Source organism: Colias croceus, chromosome 21 (assembly GCF_905220415.1).
Source record: "Colias croceus chromosome 21, ilColCroc2.1".
NCBI lineage: Eukaryota > Metazoa > Arthropoda > Insecta > Lepidoptera > Pieridae > Colias > Colias croceus.
In genome coordinates this window covers 7,709,954-7,724,635 of record NC_059557.1, presented here as the reverse complement: position 1 = coordinate 7,724,635, position 14,682 = coordinate 7,709,954, and the positions used below count along the sequence as shown (strand labels likewise).

Below are 14,682 nucleotides of genomic sequence, written 5' to 3'. Positions count from 1 at the left end.
GTGAATCATAAATTTAAAATACATCATCAGCTTTAAAAGATAACTCTACTGAAATCTATTATTTTATTATTATAACTACTACATACTTGAATTTTGAATTTTGAATATCGATATAGACTACAGGCCCATGTTGAAAAAGTTATGGGTCATTTGAACCACCAGGTGACCTATCTAGAACGATATAAGAGCATAAAATAATAAAATTCAGCACTATGCCGTCACTTGTAAGCTGTCCAACTGAGTGCAGATGAGAATAATTAAATAATGACCCATAACTTTTACAACATGGGCCTGTAGTCTAATAGATCATTGGTTATATTTTCGACTCATTAATAAGCAATGGGGATGTAAAATCAAAATATTTGTTAAAATTATTAATACTTTTTATAACTTAACTAGAGAAGCTCATTCGAGTCATAATATTAATTTTAATATTTCTCTTCATTTTTAAAATGTTAATTCGTGATGGCAGTGAAAATGATGTTTTAACTTTAAAATAATATTTTTATTTATGTTTGTGAGAGATTTTTAGAAATTATATAAAAAACATGATTTTTTTTAGTACAAAGCATTATGAATATGAAAAATTGTATGATTTACGAATCCAGAACTCCAGCAAAAATGACTGAAAATTTCAGTTTGTAATTTGTATATTTATTTTACGTATTGTTAAAGTTTTATTATAATTTATAATAATAAAAATCAGTCGTTCCGAAATTCGAAATGTCTTTTACGCGCCAATTCAACAATTATAAATTTATTTAACTATTTTGTATTATATTCAATGGTCAACGATTAAAAATAAATTCAAATGGTATTACCACAAAACAATTTAAACACTGTCTAACTTTAAACCGGAGATCTGTCACTTTTATAGTTGTCTATGTGAAATACGACAAAACCAGATTAAAGAGAACCCGCGCTTAGAGTTAAACCACACCCCGGACACTCCATACAAAATTATCGTTTTGACAGTCACACTGTAGAGACTGCAAATGTGTGTGTTGACGCTTTATGGTTGGCACATTTGTGACTACCTTAAAAAAAATCGCGTTTTTCTGATACGACACAGTAAACAGCACAATATCTAACCATTTCTACGAAAAACGATAATCACAAATCCAAAATAATAAAATTGCTTTAAGTCATTAGTCAATTTGATTAATGTTGTCAATCTTCGTTGCGTATCGTCCTTGCAGACAAATACGGACCATTTTCAGGCTGATCGTGCGGGGTGAGGTAAGTGTTTCATTTTGGCGGGAGGCGGAGAGTGTCCGTTCTGTAGCGTTTAGCTACTATTATGTATTCTGTGGTTAAACCTTGTCTAAAGTTTTTTGTGGTAAGACAGAATTAGTTTTTAGATATTTACTTTATGTATAAGCAAATACGTAATCGGCAATTTATCTATGCACAGCAAAACTATGTTAATCCTTACGAAAAAACCTTGATTTTAGCACCTAAAACTAATGAAAAAAAAATTACTATCCCAACAAAAAACGTCCTAATAACCTTTTCCCAAATCGGTTAACATTATTACAAAACATTAAAATACTATAAAAAAAAAATCCATCACATATACATACTTATATTAACGAGACATCTGTCTCACTCACACTTGTAACGAAAGAAAGAGGCAGCGTGCGTATTGTATAAGCGATAAGCGCGTACCACATTGACCCTTACGTACTTAAACAATAAAGCGTATTATTGCGTGCGAAATATCACTTTGATCTCGAAAATTTTATGGCAGTGTGTCTTATTTTGGTTAAACCCGTAAACAAAAAAAAAATTCCATACATATACGACCGATTATAAATAAATAAATTTTATAATAGTATAATTCTCAATTATTATCATTAGACAAAAAATGCCCTTCTTATACTGAGTAACAAAACATCTTCTGTATACAAATAAATCTGGTAAACTTTCTAAACCACAAAAAATGTTCCTCCATTCAAATGAGAATTCATACTTTATAACATAATGTGAATTTGAATTTTCAAAAACCAAATTCCAAAGTCTTACAACTCAATAGTCATCCTAAAACAGATTCTATCTCCTAATAAATAAAGTCGACAACGACAAATCGAATGAAATTCCAACAAAAATCAGACAACTCAAGTCATTTAAAAACAGACCCTATATCTCAAAAAATATAATCCACAATCAAAGTGATATTTCCCACGTATATTCTACAATACTTTTCATTCCACCAACAATTCTGGCTCGGTGTTTATGCTTTGATCTTGTTCCTCTATGACAGATTCCGTTCTCTCAATTTCTAAAGTTTCTATTTCGGTTTTGTCCCTGTAAAAAAATAAAAATACACGTAAATAATGTTGATATTAATAAAAAAAAGGTTTCTACTGTTGTCTAGATAGTAATATTGTCAATATGCATTTGTGTAGGAAAAAAATGAGAGAAAAATGACAATTTTCACACACGGCACGATCTGATCCCATACTAAGCTTTCGCTTGTGTTATGGAAACCAGATGGCTGATAAACATACATATATAATTTTTAATAAATACGTATGTAGATAATTAACACCCAGACACAGAGCAAACATCTATGTTCATCACACAAATATTTACCCCGGGTGGGGGCCGAATCCACCCATAATTTCTATTGTTCTTGAATAAAATAGGATATTATTTCAATTTTATTTGCTACTCCTTTTTAATCATCATTCCAGAAACGACGAAGGATCTCAATTATTCAAAGCGTACTAATATTTTATTTTTAATTATAATGATATACTCACGTGTTATCTCTCGGCGAAGATGGCAGTGCGAGAGACTGCGGCCGCCGCAACCAACTCACTCGCTCCTCCTGACATACACACAAACATTCATTTCACTTCAATTACATATCTATACTAATATTATAAAGATGAAGAGTTTGTTTGTTTGAACGCAGTAATCTCTGGAACTACTGGTCTGATTTGAAAAATTCTGTCGGTGTTAGATAGCCCATTTATCGAGGAAGGCTGTAGGCTATATATCATCACGTTAAGACCAACAGGAGCGGAGCACTGCGGGTAAAACCGCCGAGCACAGCTAGTAATCATATAATTTATTATTCACAAAATCGAACAGTAGAATATTTTAGAAAATTATTGAATATTTTACTGTTACTGATGACTTTATTTTATTTATGCCCGAACCATTAAATATTATGTTTGTAGGTCTATTTTACAAACGATTACTACAACTCAAAAACTAATCTTACACTTCATCAACTTTTATCCCCTACCCATTTTAACAAAACGACTGTACCCATTGCGATGGGATTCACACAAGGTGTAGCACAATGTATACCTGCGGTGTGGTGAGCGCTGTAATGTCTGTCTGTGTGGCTCTCGGTTCACCCGGATTCTTCACAGCTCGTAACACTTCGCGCATGCAACTGCGCAGTTCTTCCACCTGCAACAAAATCACTACATAGTAAAAAAGCGTTATCTTCGTTGCGTATCGTCCTTGTGGAAAAATGCGGGCCATCTACAGGGTTACAAGCTTGCAGCAAGGGTTGACAAGATAGCTTACATCATAAGTAATAACATTTGTTCTACGACTTTTGATAATTTGTTAGATTTTATTTTCATACAAAAATAAATATTCATTAAGTTTTCCGTTTGAATATTATAAACTCTACGCCTCCCAAAAATTACGTAAACAAGAAGCGAACGAGAGGGGGAAGGGGGCGTCGCGTCGTCCTTTCGATAATGAATAGAACATAGACTTACAAATGTTAGGAGAGTACAATAAAAGTTTAAAAAATCATTTAAAAATAATTTATAGATAGGGAGGCGAGGTAGCTAAATGACGTAATTCAACGGCGTCGTCGAGACTTATCAAAATCGAAAGAGAAAATAATTTCGAAAAGAAAAGCTTCTATGGTAAAAACCATTTTAGCGGTGGGTTTGGCGTGTACGGATTTTCAAAAATGTAAAAAAAAACAGTTACTTGGGCATTCTCGAGCGCGTCAGATATTCATACTACGTATGCCCCAAGTCCCTCTGATAACAACGGTATACTAATCTGCCGGTTTGCGTGGTGGGGTTAGGCATATAAATTCGTCAAAAATGCACAAAAAAAAAATTTACTCGAGCGCGTCAGATTTTCGGAAGGGGTGTTAAGTAGGCCCCAAGGAAGCTCCCCTTAAAAAAACTGACGATTACGACATGACGATAAGTTATGATGAATTTTCGAAAATGCAGAAAAAAAGAGTCCTTTTGAAATACTCGAGCGCGTCAGATTTTCATAGGGGAGGTTTATCTCGGTATCCTGAAAGCATATTTTCTTAATCTGACAAAAATGTTGGTGGGTTCTCTTAATCTGACCGAAAAAGGTTTGTGGGTTTCTTTTTTTTAATCATCGTTATTTCATATCAATTTTTCTTAACTCCTTCAGTTTTCGAGATATACACAAAAAACCGGGAGTTTGACTTTTTACGATGCTTCAAGTAAAAAAAGTTTTAACTTTGGACAAAAATGAAAAGAGACCTTTTTTTGTAAAATAAAATTACCTTTTTTGTTTATTTAAACTTTTTTTTTGGAAAAAGTAAAGTTCGCGACTTATATGCTGCAACGCGTTTTTCGGAAGATGAAATGGCTCCTCCAGACTTCCGGTCATGCGGAAACCGGCAGATTTTGTATTTTTAGTAAGTTTTAGATTATATTCTTCAAAATAAAAATAAAAACAATCGCGCTCGAGAATGCCGGATTAACGTTTTTTTTTTACAAGTTCGCGACCCTATAACTCGGCGGCGTCAAGGACTTATGGTCAGATTAGTTAAATTTAGTCTTAAAACACTAAAATCAACCCCCAATATCTTAATCTGACGCGCTCGAGTATTTCAGACTATCGATTTTTTTTTACTAATCTGATCGTCTATCCTAGGCGCGCGTCACTACATATAGAGCTAAATAGTTAACAAGGTTGTTCTATTAGGTCTAAGGTATCTCTCATATCTTAAACTGCCACGCTCGAGTATTACAGAAAATTCCCCTCTTCGCCTCCCTATCTATTATTGCGTTATGCCAAAAGTCGTGGAACAAATGTTGTTACTTATGATGTTAGCTATCTTGTCCTGCGAGGTTGCTGGTGTTTTACAAGTAACCCTGTATAGCGTGATCGTGCGGGGTGAGGTAAGTGTTGCATTTTGGCGGGAGGCGGAGTGTCCGTCCTGCCCCCTAGCCAAGTGGCTTTCTGTTAGCGTAGCGTTCAATAGAATAGACTACGAATGTATGAGATTGACGTAAGCTGTAGATAACGTATCTACAGCTTACAGATAACGTATCTACAGCTTACAGATAACGTATCTACAGCTTACAGATAACGTATCTACAGCTTACAGATAACGTATCTACAGCTTACAGATAACGTATCTACAGCTTACAGATAACGTATCTACAGCTTACAGATAACGTATCTACAGCTTACAGATAACGTATCTACAGCTTACAGATAACGTATCTACAGCTTACGTCAATCTCATACATTCGTAGTCTATTCTATTGAACGCTACGCTAACAGAAAGCCACTTGGCTAGGGGGGCTGTAGCGTTTAGCTACTATTACGTATTCAGTGCTAATATTATGAAGCTGAAGAGTTTGTTTGTTTGAACGCGCTAATCTCGGGAACTACTGGTCCGATTTGAAAAATTCTTTCAGTGTTAGATAGCTCATTTATCGAGGAAGGTTATGGGCTATATATCATCACGCTACGACCAACAGGAGTGGAGCCACGGGGGTGAAACCGCGCGGAGCAGCTAGTAACACATAAAAAATCACACGTTCAATTTTATTTCACAAAGATTGCAATAAAAGATTACCTGCGTTTGTAAATTGAAGCACGTTTCTGTAAGCTGCCTCAACACTTCAGAGTTATCATCTAAATCTGGCATCTTCTGCCTTTGCATTTCTGAAAATAATAATGTTAGAAAAGAAGATATACAAAACTGAAACATATGTTCATTGTAATTGATATTTTTGCTTTTATGGCATTCAAATGCTTTATAAATATAAATTTATAAAGAATGGAAAAAATTCGATCACTCAGCGGGACTCGAACCCGCATCCTTCGCGCCATTCCGGGGCGGATGCCTCACCAACTCAGCCACTCGTGACCCGCCTGAGTAATCGAATTTATTCTATTCTTTATAAATGTACTAGCTTACCGCCCGCGGCTTCACCCGCTTTCTCTTAAATGATCTGAGATTTAAACTATCCTATCTCTCAAGTTGGATCGAACTGCACATGGTGTGCGAATTTTACTATAATCGGTTAAGTGGTTTAGGAGTCCATTGAGGACAAACATTGTGACACGAGATTTATATATATTAAGATTATACAAAGTAAATATATCGTTACCAGGTGTCTGCAGCGTAGAGACCTTCTTCCACAACGCATTTATGGCTTGCATCTGCAACTGCTGGATCTTCCGTTCGCTCTCTAGAGCTGCTTTTGTTGCCTCCATGTCGCATGTCAACCGTCTAAAATATGAAATAATTAGTTATTGTAATATATTATGTGTTATTTATATTGCGACTTTAATTTAATTCACAATTATTGTTGATGTAAAAGATGCATTTTTCTCTATTACATACAAAAGTACGAAAACATTGAGATAATTACATTAATTGACAACATTTCATTTTTTATAAGGCCATGAAACAAAAAAACCGTTTCTTTATTTTGCTCTTGCGATTACAGAAAAAAAAATTATTTCATTTTTTAATCGCATATTTTAAGAGAAATTAAATAAAAACGATAAATGTGATGATGACGTCATACATACGGAGGAATAAAAATGCGCCATAGCCTAATTTAAAAAAAGTTTAAAAAAAACTATCACTGACATTTACAGGGTATGGCATGTGTCAAATTTCATATTAATGTCATTTTTGTGAATTATTCATGTCAACAAACTTTTAAATCGTGTTATTGTGTTTTAGTTTTCTAATTTAATCTCATTAGCGTGGTGTTTGTTTGATTGGAGTTGGACCAATTTATTTATATTATACAAATAGTGCCTATAGTGTTCATAATTTTCTTGAAATAAAAGACTTTGATTACTTACTAAAAGTTGTATAATTATTTAACACTTTCCAACGTTTTTGGGATAGTATATTTCCTTCCCAGAAATTTTCAGCACCCCTAAACAAATCCTGCATAAAGTCATCATCATCAGTACTTGTGAATAAGTTTCTTTTGTTCAAAATTTGGATCAGCAAATAACAAATAACAATGTAAACAAAGCTTGACGAATCAAAGTGACAAATGTGCCAAAATGTCAACTGTCAAGATTTTTTTTAAAATTTAAACTAGGTATGTAGCAAAGGAAAAAATGTATTCCTCCGTATGTATGACGTCATTTGGCGATTACGACATTTTAGAATGAGATGATTTTAAAACTCAAAAAGATGAATGAAAACTTCAATATTTATAAAAAGCAAAAAATACGTGTATCATAATTTTTGATCTAGTTTTCATTAAAATAAAAAAATAAGTAGCTTAAAATTTTGAAATGTTGTCAATTTCTTTGATAAAAGAGACAGGAATTTGCATGGACTTTTTTATAAAACAAAGCCCTTTGCCCTGTCTATCTATTCGCTATAAGCTCAAAAAAGACTACACCTAATTTTATTCTTGTTTTCCAATGGTTTGCCTGGTCTTCGATTTTTTTTATTAAAGTTATATACAGCGCAGACGAAGCCGCGAGCGGAAACCTAGTATACTAATACTAAAATTTACTTACTGTATATGTTGCCTTGCTCTAGCGGCTTGTATAGCGTGTAAAATCCTCATAGTGTCTTTATTCAAATTCCGACTTCGATAACCACGCCACATCTTTTGTATTGTGACCGCTGCCATGTTCTCTACGCTCATTTTCTTTTGCCTCCTTTGGTTAGACGCGAGTTTAATAATTTCTAACTTGTCTGGATCTATTTTGTCCTTGTCTTGCGTCATGCCGTTCAACTTCTCTTTGGAATCTTGCTTGCCGTTGCGTTGCTCCATTTTGGTTTTCAGTTTCGGTGAAGAGGTTGCACTAAAAAATAATAAGACTTAAAAATAAAGAAAAACATTCAATAAATTAAATAATGAAATTCTCAAACTATTTCTAGAGGTTTAATAAATTGGTCAAAGAACTTATCAGTTTTTTGCTTTCAATATAATCTAAGCAAACCTTTATAAATATTCTAGAAAATTGATAAAGGTTTGCTTTGATTAATATTATTGAAAAAATATATTAAACAGTCACAAATCAAAATCGGTAATGGCTAAAGACTTAGGGTCGAATCCTGCCTCGTGATATATTCATTTTTTCTATTCTTTATTGTTTAAAAACTTTTAAGATAAATCAATTCAAATACACTAAAACAAATTAAATTCCCTACCTTTTACTCAACCTGGGCGAGCCTCTTAAATTCTTCTTCTTCTCTTCTTGTATGCTGCTATTACTTGACTGCGAAGACGTGTTAGAGATAGAGTTGGCCTTTGGTATCGTTCTCTGTATATCGTATATTGGGTCTTGGTAATCTGGACTCATTAGGGACTCCGGTACGGGCACCATCTTGGAAGCCGCTTCTAGTGATTGGTTTGTCACTTTTGCTTCTGGAACTGAATGTTTGCATGTTTATTTTGATGTAAAAGGTTTTTTGGGGTAATTTTGTTCAAATTCTTGTGCAAAGTATTGAAATATTTATTTTTAATTCCGATTTTTCACTAATAATATGGCATATGGCATGTTTAACTACCTAGTTAACATTTTGTTTTCATTCTACTAGAAATCATTAATTATGCGTGTTAAAAAAATAAGAATCCTTTTACTGAACTTTGTGTAGAGGAGGGAAGGAGAACAGGTTGCCTGGAAGAGTTCACTTCTAAGTTATAAGGCCGCCTAATAAACTATACTGTTTTTTTTTGTTTTGTATAAATTAGCAAGAAGTTTCCCATGTATAGTATATGTATAGTTTTATTAAAGAGTAATAAATAAATAAAAAAGACGTGTGGCACTCGGGGACTGCCGCGGTAAAGCTATTGCATGCTATGCCTTCAAGCCACACCTCCACCCGTCGGAGTGGGGAGCGTGAGGTTTTTTCGTTACGGAATTTCTCGATTCGGTCCCCGCGCTCAAAGCCCGCGATAGAAGCTATGCAATAGCTTAATAAATAAATAAGGAGAGTTGCTCACGTAAATTCGGTGGCAACAGTGGGTGGCGCGGAACGTCTGTGTTATTTACTGCATCTCACTACGACGAGGTATGTGTCACACTATGTGACGCGCTATGTGTCACACTATGTGACATACTATGTGACACGGGGTTCAGCGCGGGCAAGTCCAGAACACGACAGCAACATATCAGCGGGGTGGGTTAGCTACTGAAGTAGGTAGCAGGGGCAGGATACTCACCAACTTGCCTCTCTCGAGTGTTTAGCGGAGGAGTATGCGGCGCATTATGTGTCACCGAGTTTGGTGTTGTGTATGTGACACTATGCGACGAGGTATGTGTCACACTATGTGACATACTATGTGACACGGGGTTCGGCGCGGGCAAGTCCAGAACACGACAGCAACATATCAGCGGGGTGGGTTAGCTACTGAAGTAGGTAGCAGGGGCAGGATACTCACCAACTTGCCTCTCTCGAGTGTTTAGCGGAGGAGTATGCGGCGCATTATGTGTCACCGAGTTTGGTGCCGTGTGTGTGACACTATGCGACGAGGTATGTGTCACACTATGTGATGCGCTATGTGTCACACTATGTGACATACTATGTGACACGGGGTTCGGTGCGGGCAGGTCTCCGGAACAAGACAGAGACATGGCGTTAGGTGCCGGGCTGGCAGTACGCGGCACTCCACCGTGGTAGCTGCACGATAGACGGTCCGGTGAACGGCCTAACGCACGGCCGGACATGCGAGCTGAAAAGTAATTTTTTTTTATTAAAGAAAACCATAGTAAATATGTAAGAATTCAGTTAACTTATATCTACTTCGATATTAAAGTATTGATTTTAAATGAAAAGATTTTAAATGTGTTTTATTCAATATATTCTTTTTACGGATTTTTCACACACTTTACGATCAATGCAAAGTATTCGTAATTCCATTATGTAAAATAGCTTAATATCAAAATTCATAAGGTTTATGAATTGAGATACAACACTCCTATTATTAAAATAAAATGCTGATTTTACTTATTTCGTATTTATATTTATAAAAATTTAAGTCTTAAGATTATTTTCTGAACATTCATTATTGTTACCTTGCATTCTCGGTGACTGCAGTTTCGACTTCACTGGACTATGATTTTGATCTTTCAACTGTTGTTGATGGTGCTGTGCCTAAAAATGATCAAATAATAATTATGAATAATATTTAATTGAAATAACTCATTGAACTTTTTTTTCTAATTAGTTAAAAATATTATTTATAATTTAAATTTAACTATACATTCAACTCATTTGTGATTGGCCGGTTGGCTTGGTTGGTAGTGACCCTGCCTTCCAAGCCACTGGTTGTGGGTTCGATTGCCACCCAGGGCAAATATTTGTGTGATGAACATAGATGTTTGCTCTGTGTTTGGGTGTTAATTATCTATATAAGTAATTATTTAAAATTATATATGTATTTTTGTCAGCCATGTGGTTTCCATAACACAAGCGAAAGCTTAGTATGGGATCAGATTGTGCCGTGTGTGAAAATTGTCCCGAAATATTTATTATTTAGCTTAAGAATATCAAAACAATTTACCACTTACCTTGCTTAATATAAGCCTCAGTTTCCTCTGGTCCTCCGTCTCTAGCGCATCAGCAGTGAGTGGACAGGTCGAAGCTAGATATTCGCACACTTCGCGATGTTGGCCCGCGTGAAAGTGCCGGCCTTTGCCTTGGCTGTATAGCCACTCGGCTTTTAGGCTGAAAGAAACAAATATGTATCACAATAAAGTTTGTTTATATCAATATCAACTAGCTTATATTCTTTCTCGATAATTCCAAATCGTTTCCAATTTAATACTATTTAATAATTTATATTGTTATTACCAAAATTTATATTAATTATTATTATATAAGGGCCAATTCTTTAGAAAACAGATTGCCTCGTCATAGTGAAACGTAATAGAAAAAAAAAATACCAAAATTGGAATAGTCTCTTGGCGAATAGCATTAATTCAACACTGATTACATGTGGAACTTTACAATACCTAAATTTTACAATAATAAAAGTTCACAAAACGGTTACTAAGCCACACAAATAGATCTAAAAATATAAACGAAATAAACTAATTGTCTAAAAAGAAATTTGCGGAAATAAAACTAACCTTTCAATAGCGCTGACAATGAAACCATCAATAGATTTGACACTCATAATCCAGTTTAGAACAAACGGCCGGTAATCAAAACCTCTGTTATGTAATAGGAAATATTCTTGTATGCAAAATAGAAGAATTTATTCATGATTTTTTTATTTCTATTATTTTTTAAGTGAAATTTCTTTAGGTTACGAGTAAAATTTTAATGATGCGTCATGCCAATACCGTCACGTCATGGAGTAAGGCGACGATTTTGATTTTGGTATTTTTGAATCTTAGCAAAGAAGTTTTTCTGAAACGTGTTTTCGGCACACACTTTTTTTTTCTTTTATTCATATAATGTGATTTGTCACATACATCAGATAAATGCCTGTATCAACAAGATTGCCATATTGAAGCCTCATTAATAAAATTAAAATTCATTACCTCATCTGCTCTAGTGTATGTTTTACATATTAAATAGTGCTTGCAAAACAGTATGATAATTTAATTCTATAAACAAACAAGATTCTCATTAGAAAATTTTCCTGATTTTTCCACCTCCTGTTGGTTTTAACATGATGATATAATTATAGTCTATAGCCCTCCTCGATAAATGGGCTATCTAACACCAAACAAATCAGACCAGTAGTTCCTCAGATTAGCGCATTCAAACAAACAAATAAACTCTTCGGTAATATAATATCACCTAGTATAGATTTGAAACAAAACTAATAGTTGTGATTTTCATTTAATTTTAAGTCTATAGTTCAATACAAAAGGATACAACTTGTCTTTCCCCGCCATAGCAACACATGGATTCCCCTGTATCGTAAAGCTATCCAACTGGTTTAAATGCACCAAGAACGACACTTCATTCAAATCGGGGATGTTATTGTGTGCGAGCCCCAAGTGAGTGAGGTGGGGTGGTAGGTATCGGTCACATTGGCGGAGGTCCACTATTCTGTTACGTTCCAAGCTGAGATGCTGAAATTACAGTTATCATAAGAGACATAGTAGGAAGATGTAAAGCCAATATTTCAATAGGTGTTTGTAATGTATTACAATTTTATATAAATACTAGTGGTCCGCCCCGGCTTGCCGGCTTGGTCGCCCGTGGTACTTATTTCGCAACTAGCTTCCGCCCGCGACTCCGTCCGCGCGGATGTCGGTCTTCGCGTGGATGGTTATTTCTCCATTTTGAGTACCTCTGTCAATAACATCTTATAAATATCTATTGGACCCAATTCCCAAATACAGCTAGGCCTATAATAATACGCAACGTGTGTTCGCGGTTCTACGGAACAACGTCTATGGATAAAACTGAAAAATTAAGATTAATTTTTTTCTACGTATTTTTCCAGGATAAAAAGTATCCTATTTTACGCCCAGGATAATAAGGTATAATTATACCAAGTTTCATCGAAATCGAACCGCTAGTTTTCACGTTATGCCTTCACATACAGACAGACAGACAGACAGACAGACAGACAGACAGGCAGACAAAAATTTTTTTAATCACATATTTGGGTTTGGTATCGATCCAGTAACACCCCCTGGTATTTATTTTTTCAATATTTTCAATGTACAGAATTGACCCTTCTACAGATTTATTATATGTATAGATAAAAGGTAGCCTATGTCCTTTCTCGGGTATCAAAATATCTCCATACCAAATTTCATGCAAATTGGTTCAGTAGTTTATGCGTGATTAAGTAACAGACAGGCAGACAGAGTTACTTTCGCATTTATAATATTAGTATGGATTTCACATTAACACCCATATAGGACTTTGTTCTATGAGTAAAGTGAATTACTATAACATAACTAGTGGTCCGCCCCGGCTTCGCCTGTGGTACATATTTACGATTTCTCTACATAACAACCATTCTCGTACTTCAAGGAACATAATAAAAAAAGAATTATTGAAATCGGTTCAGCCGTTCACACGTGATGCCGTGACAACGCAAAACAGGTTTAATTTTTATATATATAGATAACATACCTAAGTATTACAAAATTATTAAAAATATACTATTGAATAATGACTGGAATACATACAAAAGAAAATATGTTATTAAAAACATCTTACCTTTAAATTCTTTAAATATGAAATATCAGCGATAAATGATATTTGATTATTAGATAAATCCAAATGTTCCAAGTGTATATTATGGTTCAAATGTTCAATAGATTTTATATTATTACCTAAAACAAATATACATCACTTTAATATTGTAAGAGGATTTTATATTTAGAATAGAATAGAATAGAATAGAATAAGTATTTAATCGCAGTAAAAATCAAACACATAAACAAAGAAATATTTAAATTTTATTTCATTGTACATCATCTTACCAGCCAGTTTTAATACTTTCAGATAGATCATGTCCTTTAGTCCCTCAATTTGCAAAATACCATTGTTGTTTAAAGAAAGAACCCTGATATTTGTTAACCGAGACACCCCATGCATTCGCACCAGAAAATTGTTGCATATTGACAGCTAAAATAAAACGTTTTTATTATTGCACATATAAATAAGCATATATTAATATGAGTTTTAAATAACTAAGAAATTGTAAATAACACTAGAAATATTGTTATTTATCCCTTCACAATCATAGCTAAAATTTTACTGACTTATAAAATAGGGAGTATTAGTGCGGATAAATATTAATTATAAACAAGGATTAGGTATTCAAGTAGCCGGCAGCAATTTTTGTAAAATTGGGGTAAAAAATGCGGCTAACATAATTTTCTTATTTCAATATATTTATTAAACATTGTATTTAAGAATAATACTTTACGTTTTCGACTCGGTTATAGGTATCAAGATTATCCAAACGTTGCAGTTCGTTTTGGTCGAGAATCAGGTTGATAATCGCCTTTGATTCCTCGGAAGGCGCTTTCTCTATTTTCTTGAGCCCACGCCTCGATAAATCCAAAGTTACATCGTTCGTAGTATCTAAAAGATTAAAAGGAATTATATATACTATTTCTGTAACTATGAGTAAACATGGAAATTATTCTACATACCCATATTTTGTATATTCATAGCATTTTTAGTTTAAAATAAATGACAATGATGCAGTTTTCCACAAAAATCAACATTTGTAAATTAACGTTCCAAATTACGATAATGACAAGTCACCTGTCACAACATATTTTCTTGAATATAATTTGTCATATTTATATTAAAATGAAATAGCATTCGATTCGTATAAATATCCTTTTCGAAAGGCTTAAAATTAATGTTGGCATGATTATAAGCAAATCTATGATCAAAGGGATTCGCCAAACCTTCAGTAATTTATAATAATTTAGGAACGGAGTCCGTTTCACGGTAAAACTAATTTTAGTGATGCATCGTATTGAATTTTTGCTACG

General features: G+C 34.2%; 1 protein-coding gene across 1 annotated transcript; it reads right to left on the bottom strand.

Annotated features, from left to right (window-relative positions):
* Window positions 1–1,162: 1,162 nt before the first annotated feature.
* Window positions 1,163–14,404, bottom strand: LOC123701214 (centrosomal protein of 97 kDa). Its single transcript, XM_045648615.1, has 17 exons — window positions 14,332–14,404; window positions 14,103–14,260; window positions 13,654–13,798; window positions 13,388–13,503; window positions 12,083–12,282; window positions 11,326–11,409; window positions 10,765–10,921; window positions 10,270–10,348; window positions 9,749–9,926; window positions 9,417–9,529; window positions 8,402–8,624; window positions 7,762–8,052; window positions 6,375–6,496; window positions 5,837–5,925; window positions 3,322–3,426; window positions 2,766–2,833; window positions 1,163–2,307 (listed from the first exon to the last, which is right to left on the bottom strand). Exons 1-17 carry the CDS (start codon window positions 14,348–14,350, stop codon window positions 2,205–2,207), a joined length of 2,250 nt encoding a protein of 749 aa, XP_045504571.1. The 5' UTR covers window positions 14,351–14,404; the 3' UTR covers window positions 1,163–2,204.
* Between the last annotated feature and the right edge of the window lie 278 nt (window positions 14,405–14,682).

Bases quoted from the DNA above. Each gene is read 5' to 3' on its own strand.
- LOC123701214 (XM_045648615.1), bottom strand. The intron at 8,053-8,401 runs GTAGGGAATTTA...ATTATTTTTTAG, and splicing joins TCGCCCAGGTTGAGTAAAAG to TGCAACCTCTTCACCGAAAC. The intron at 6,497-7,761 runs GTAAGTAAATTT...TTCATATTTTAG, and splicing joins AGAGCAAGGCAACATATACA to ACGGTTGACATGCGACATGG.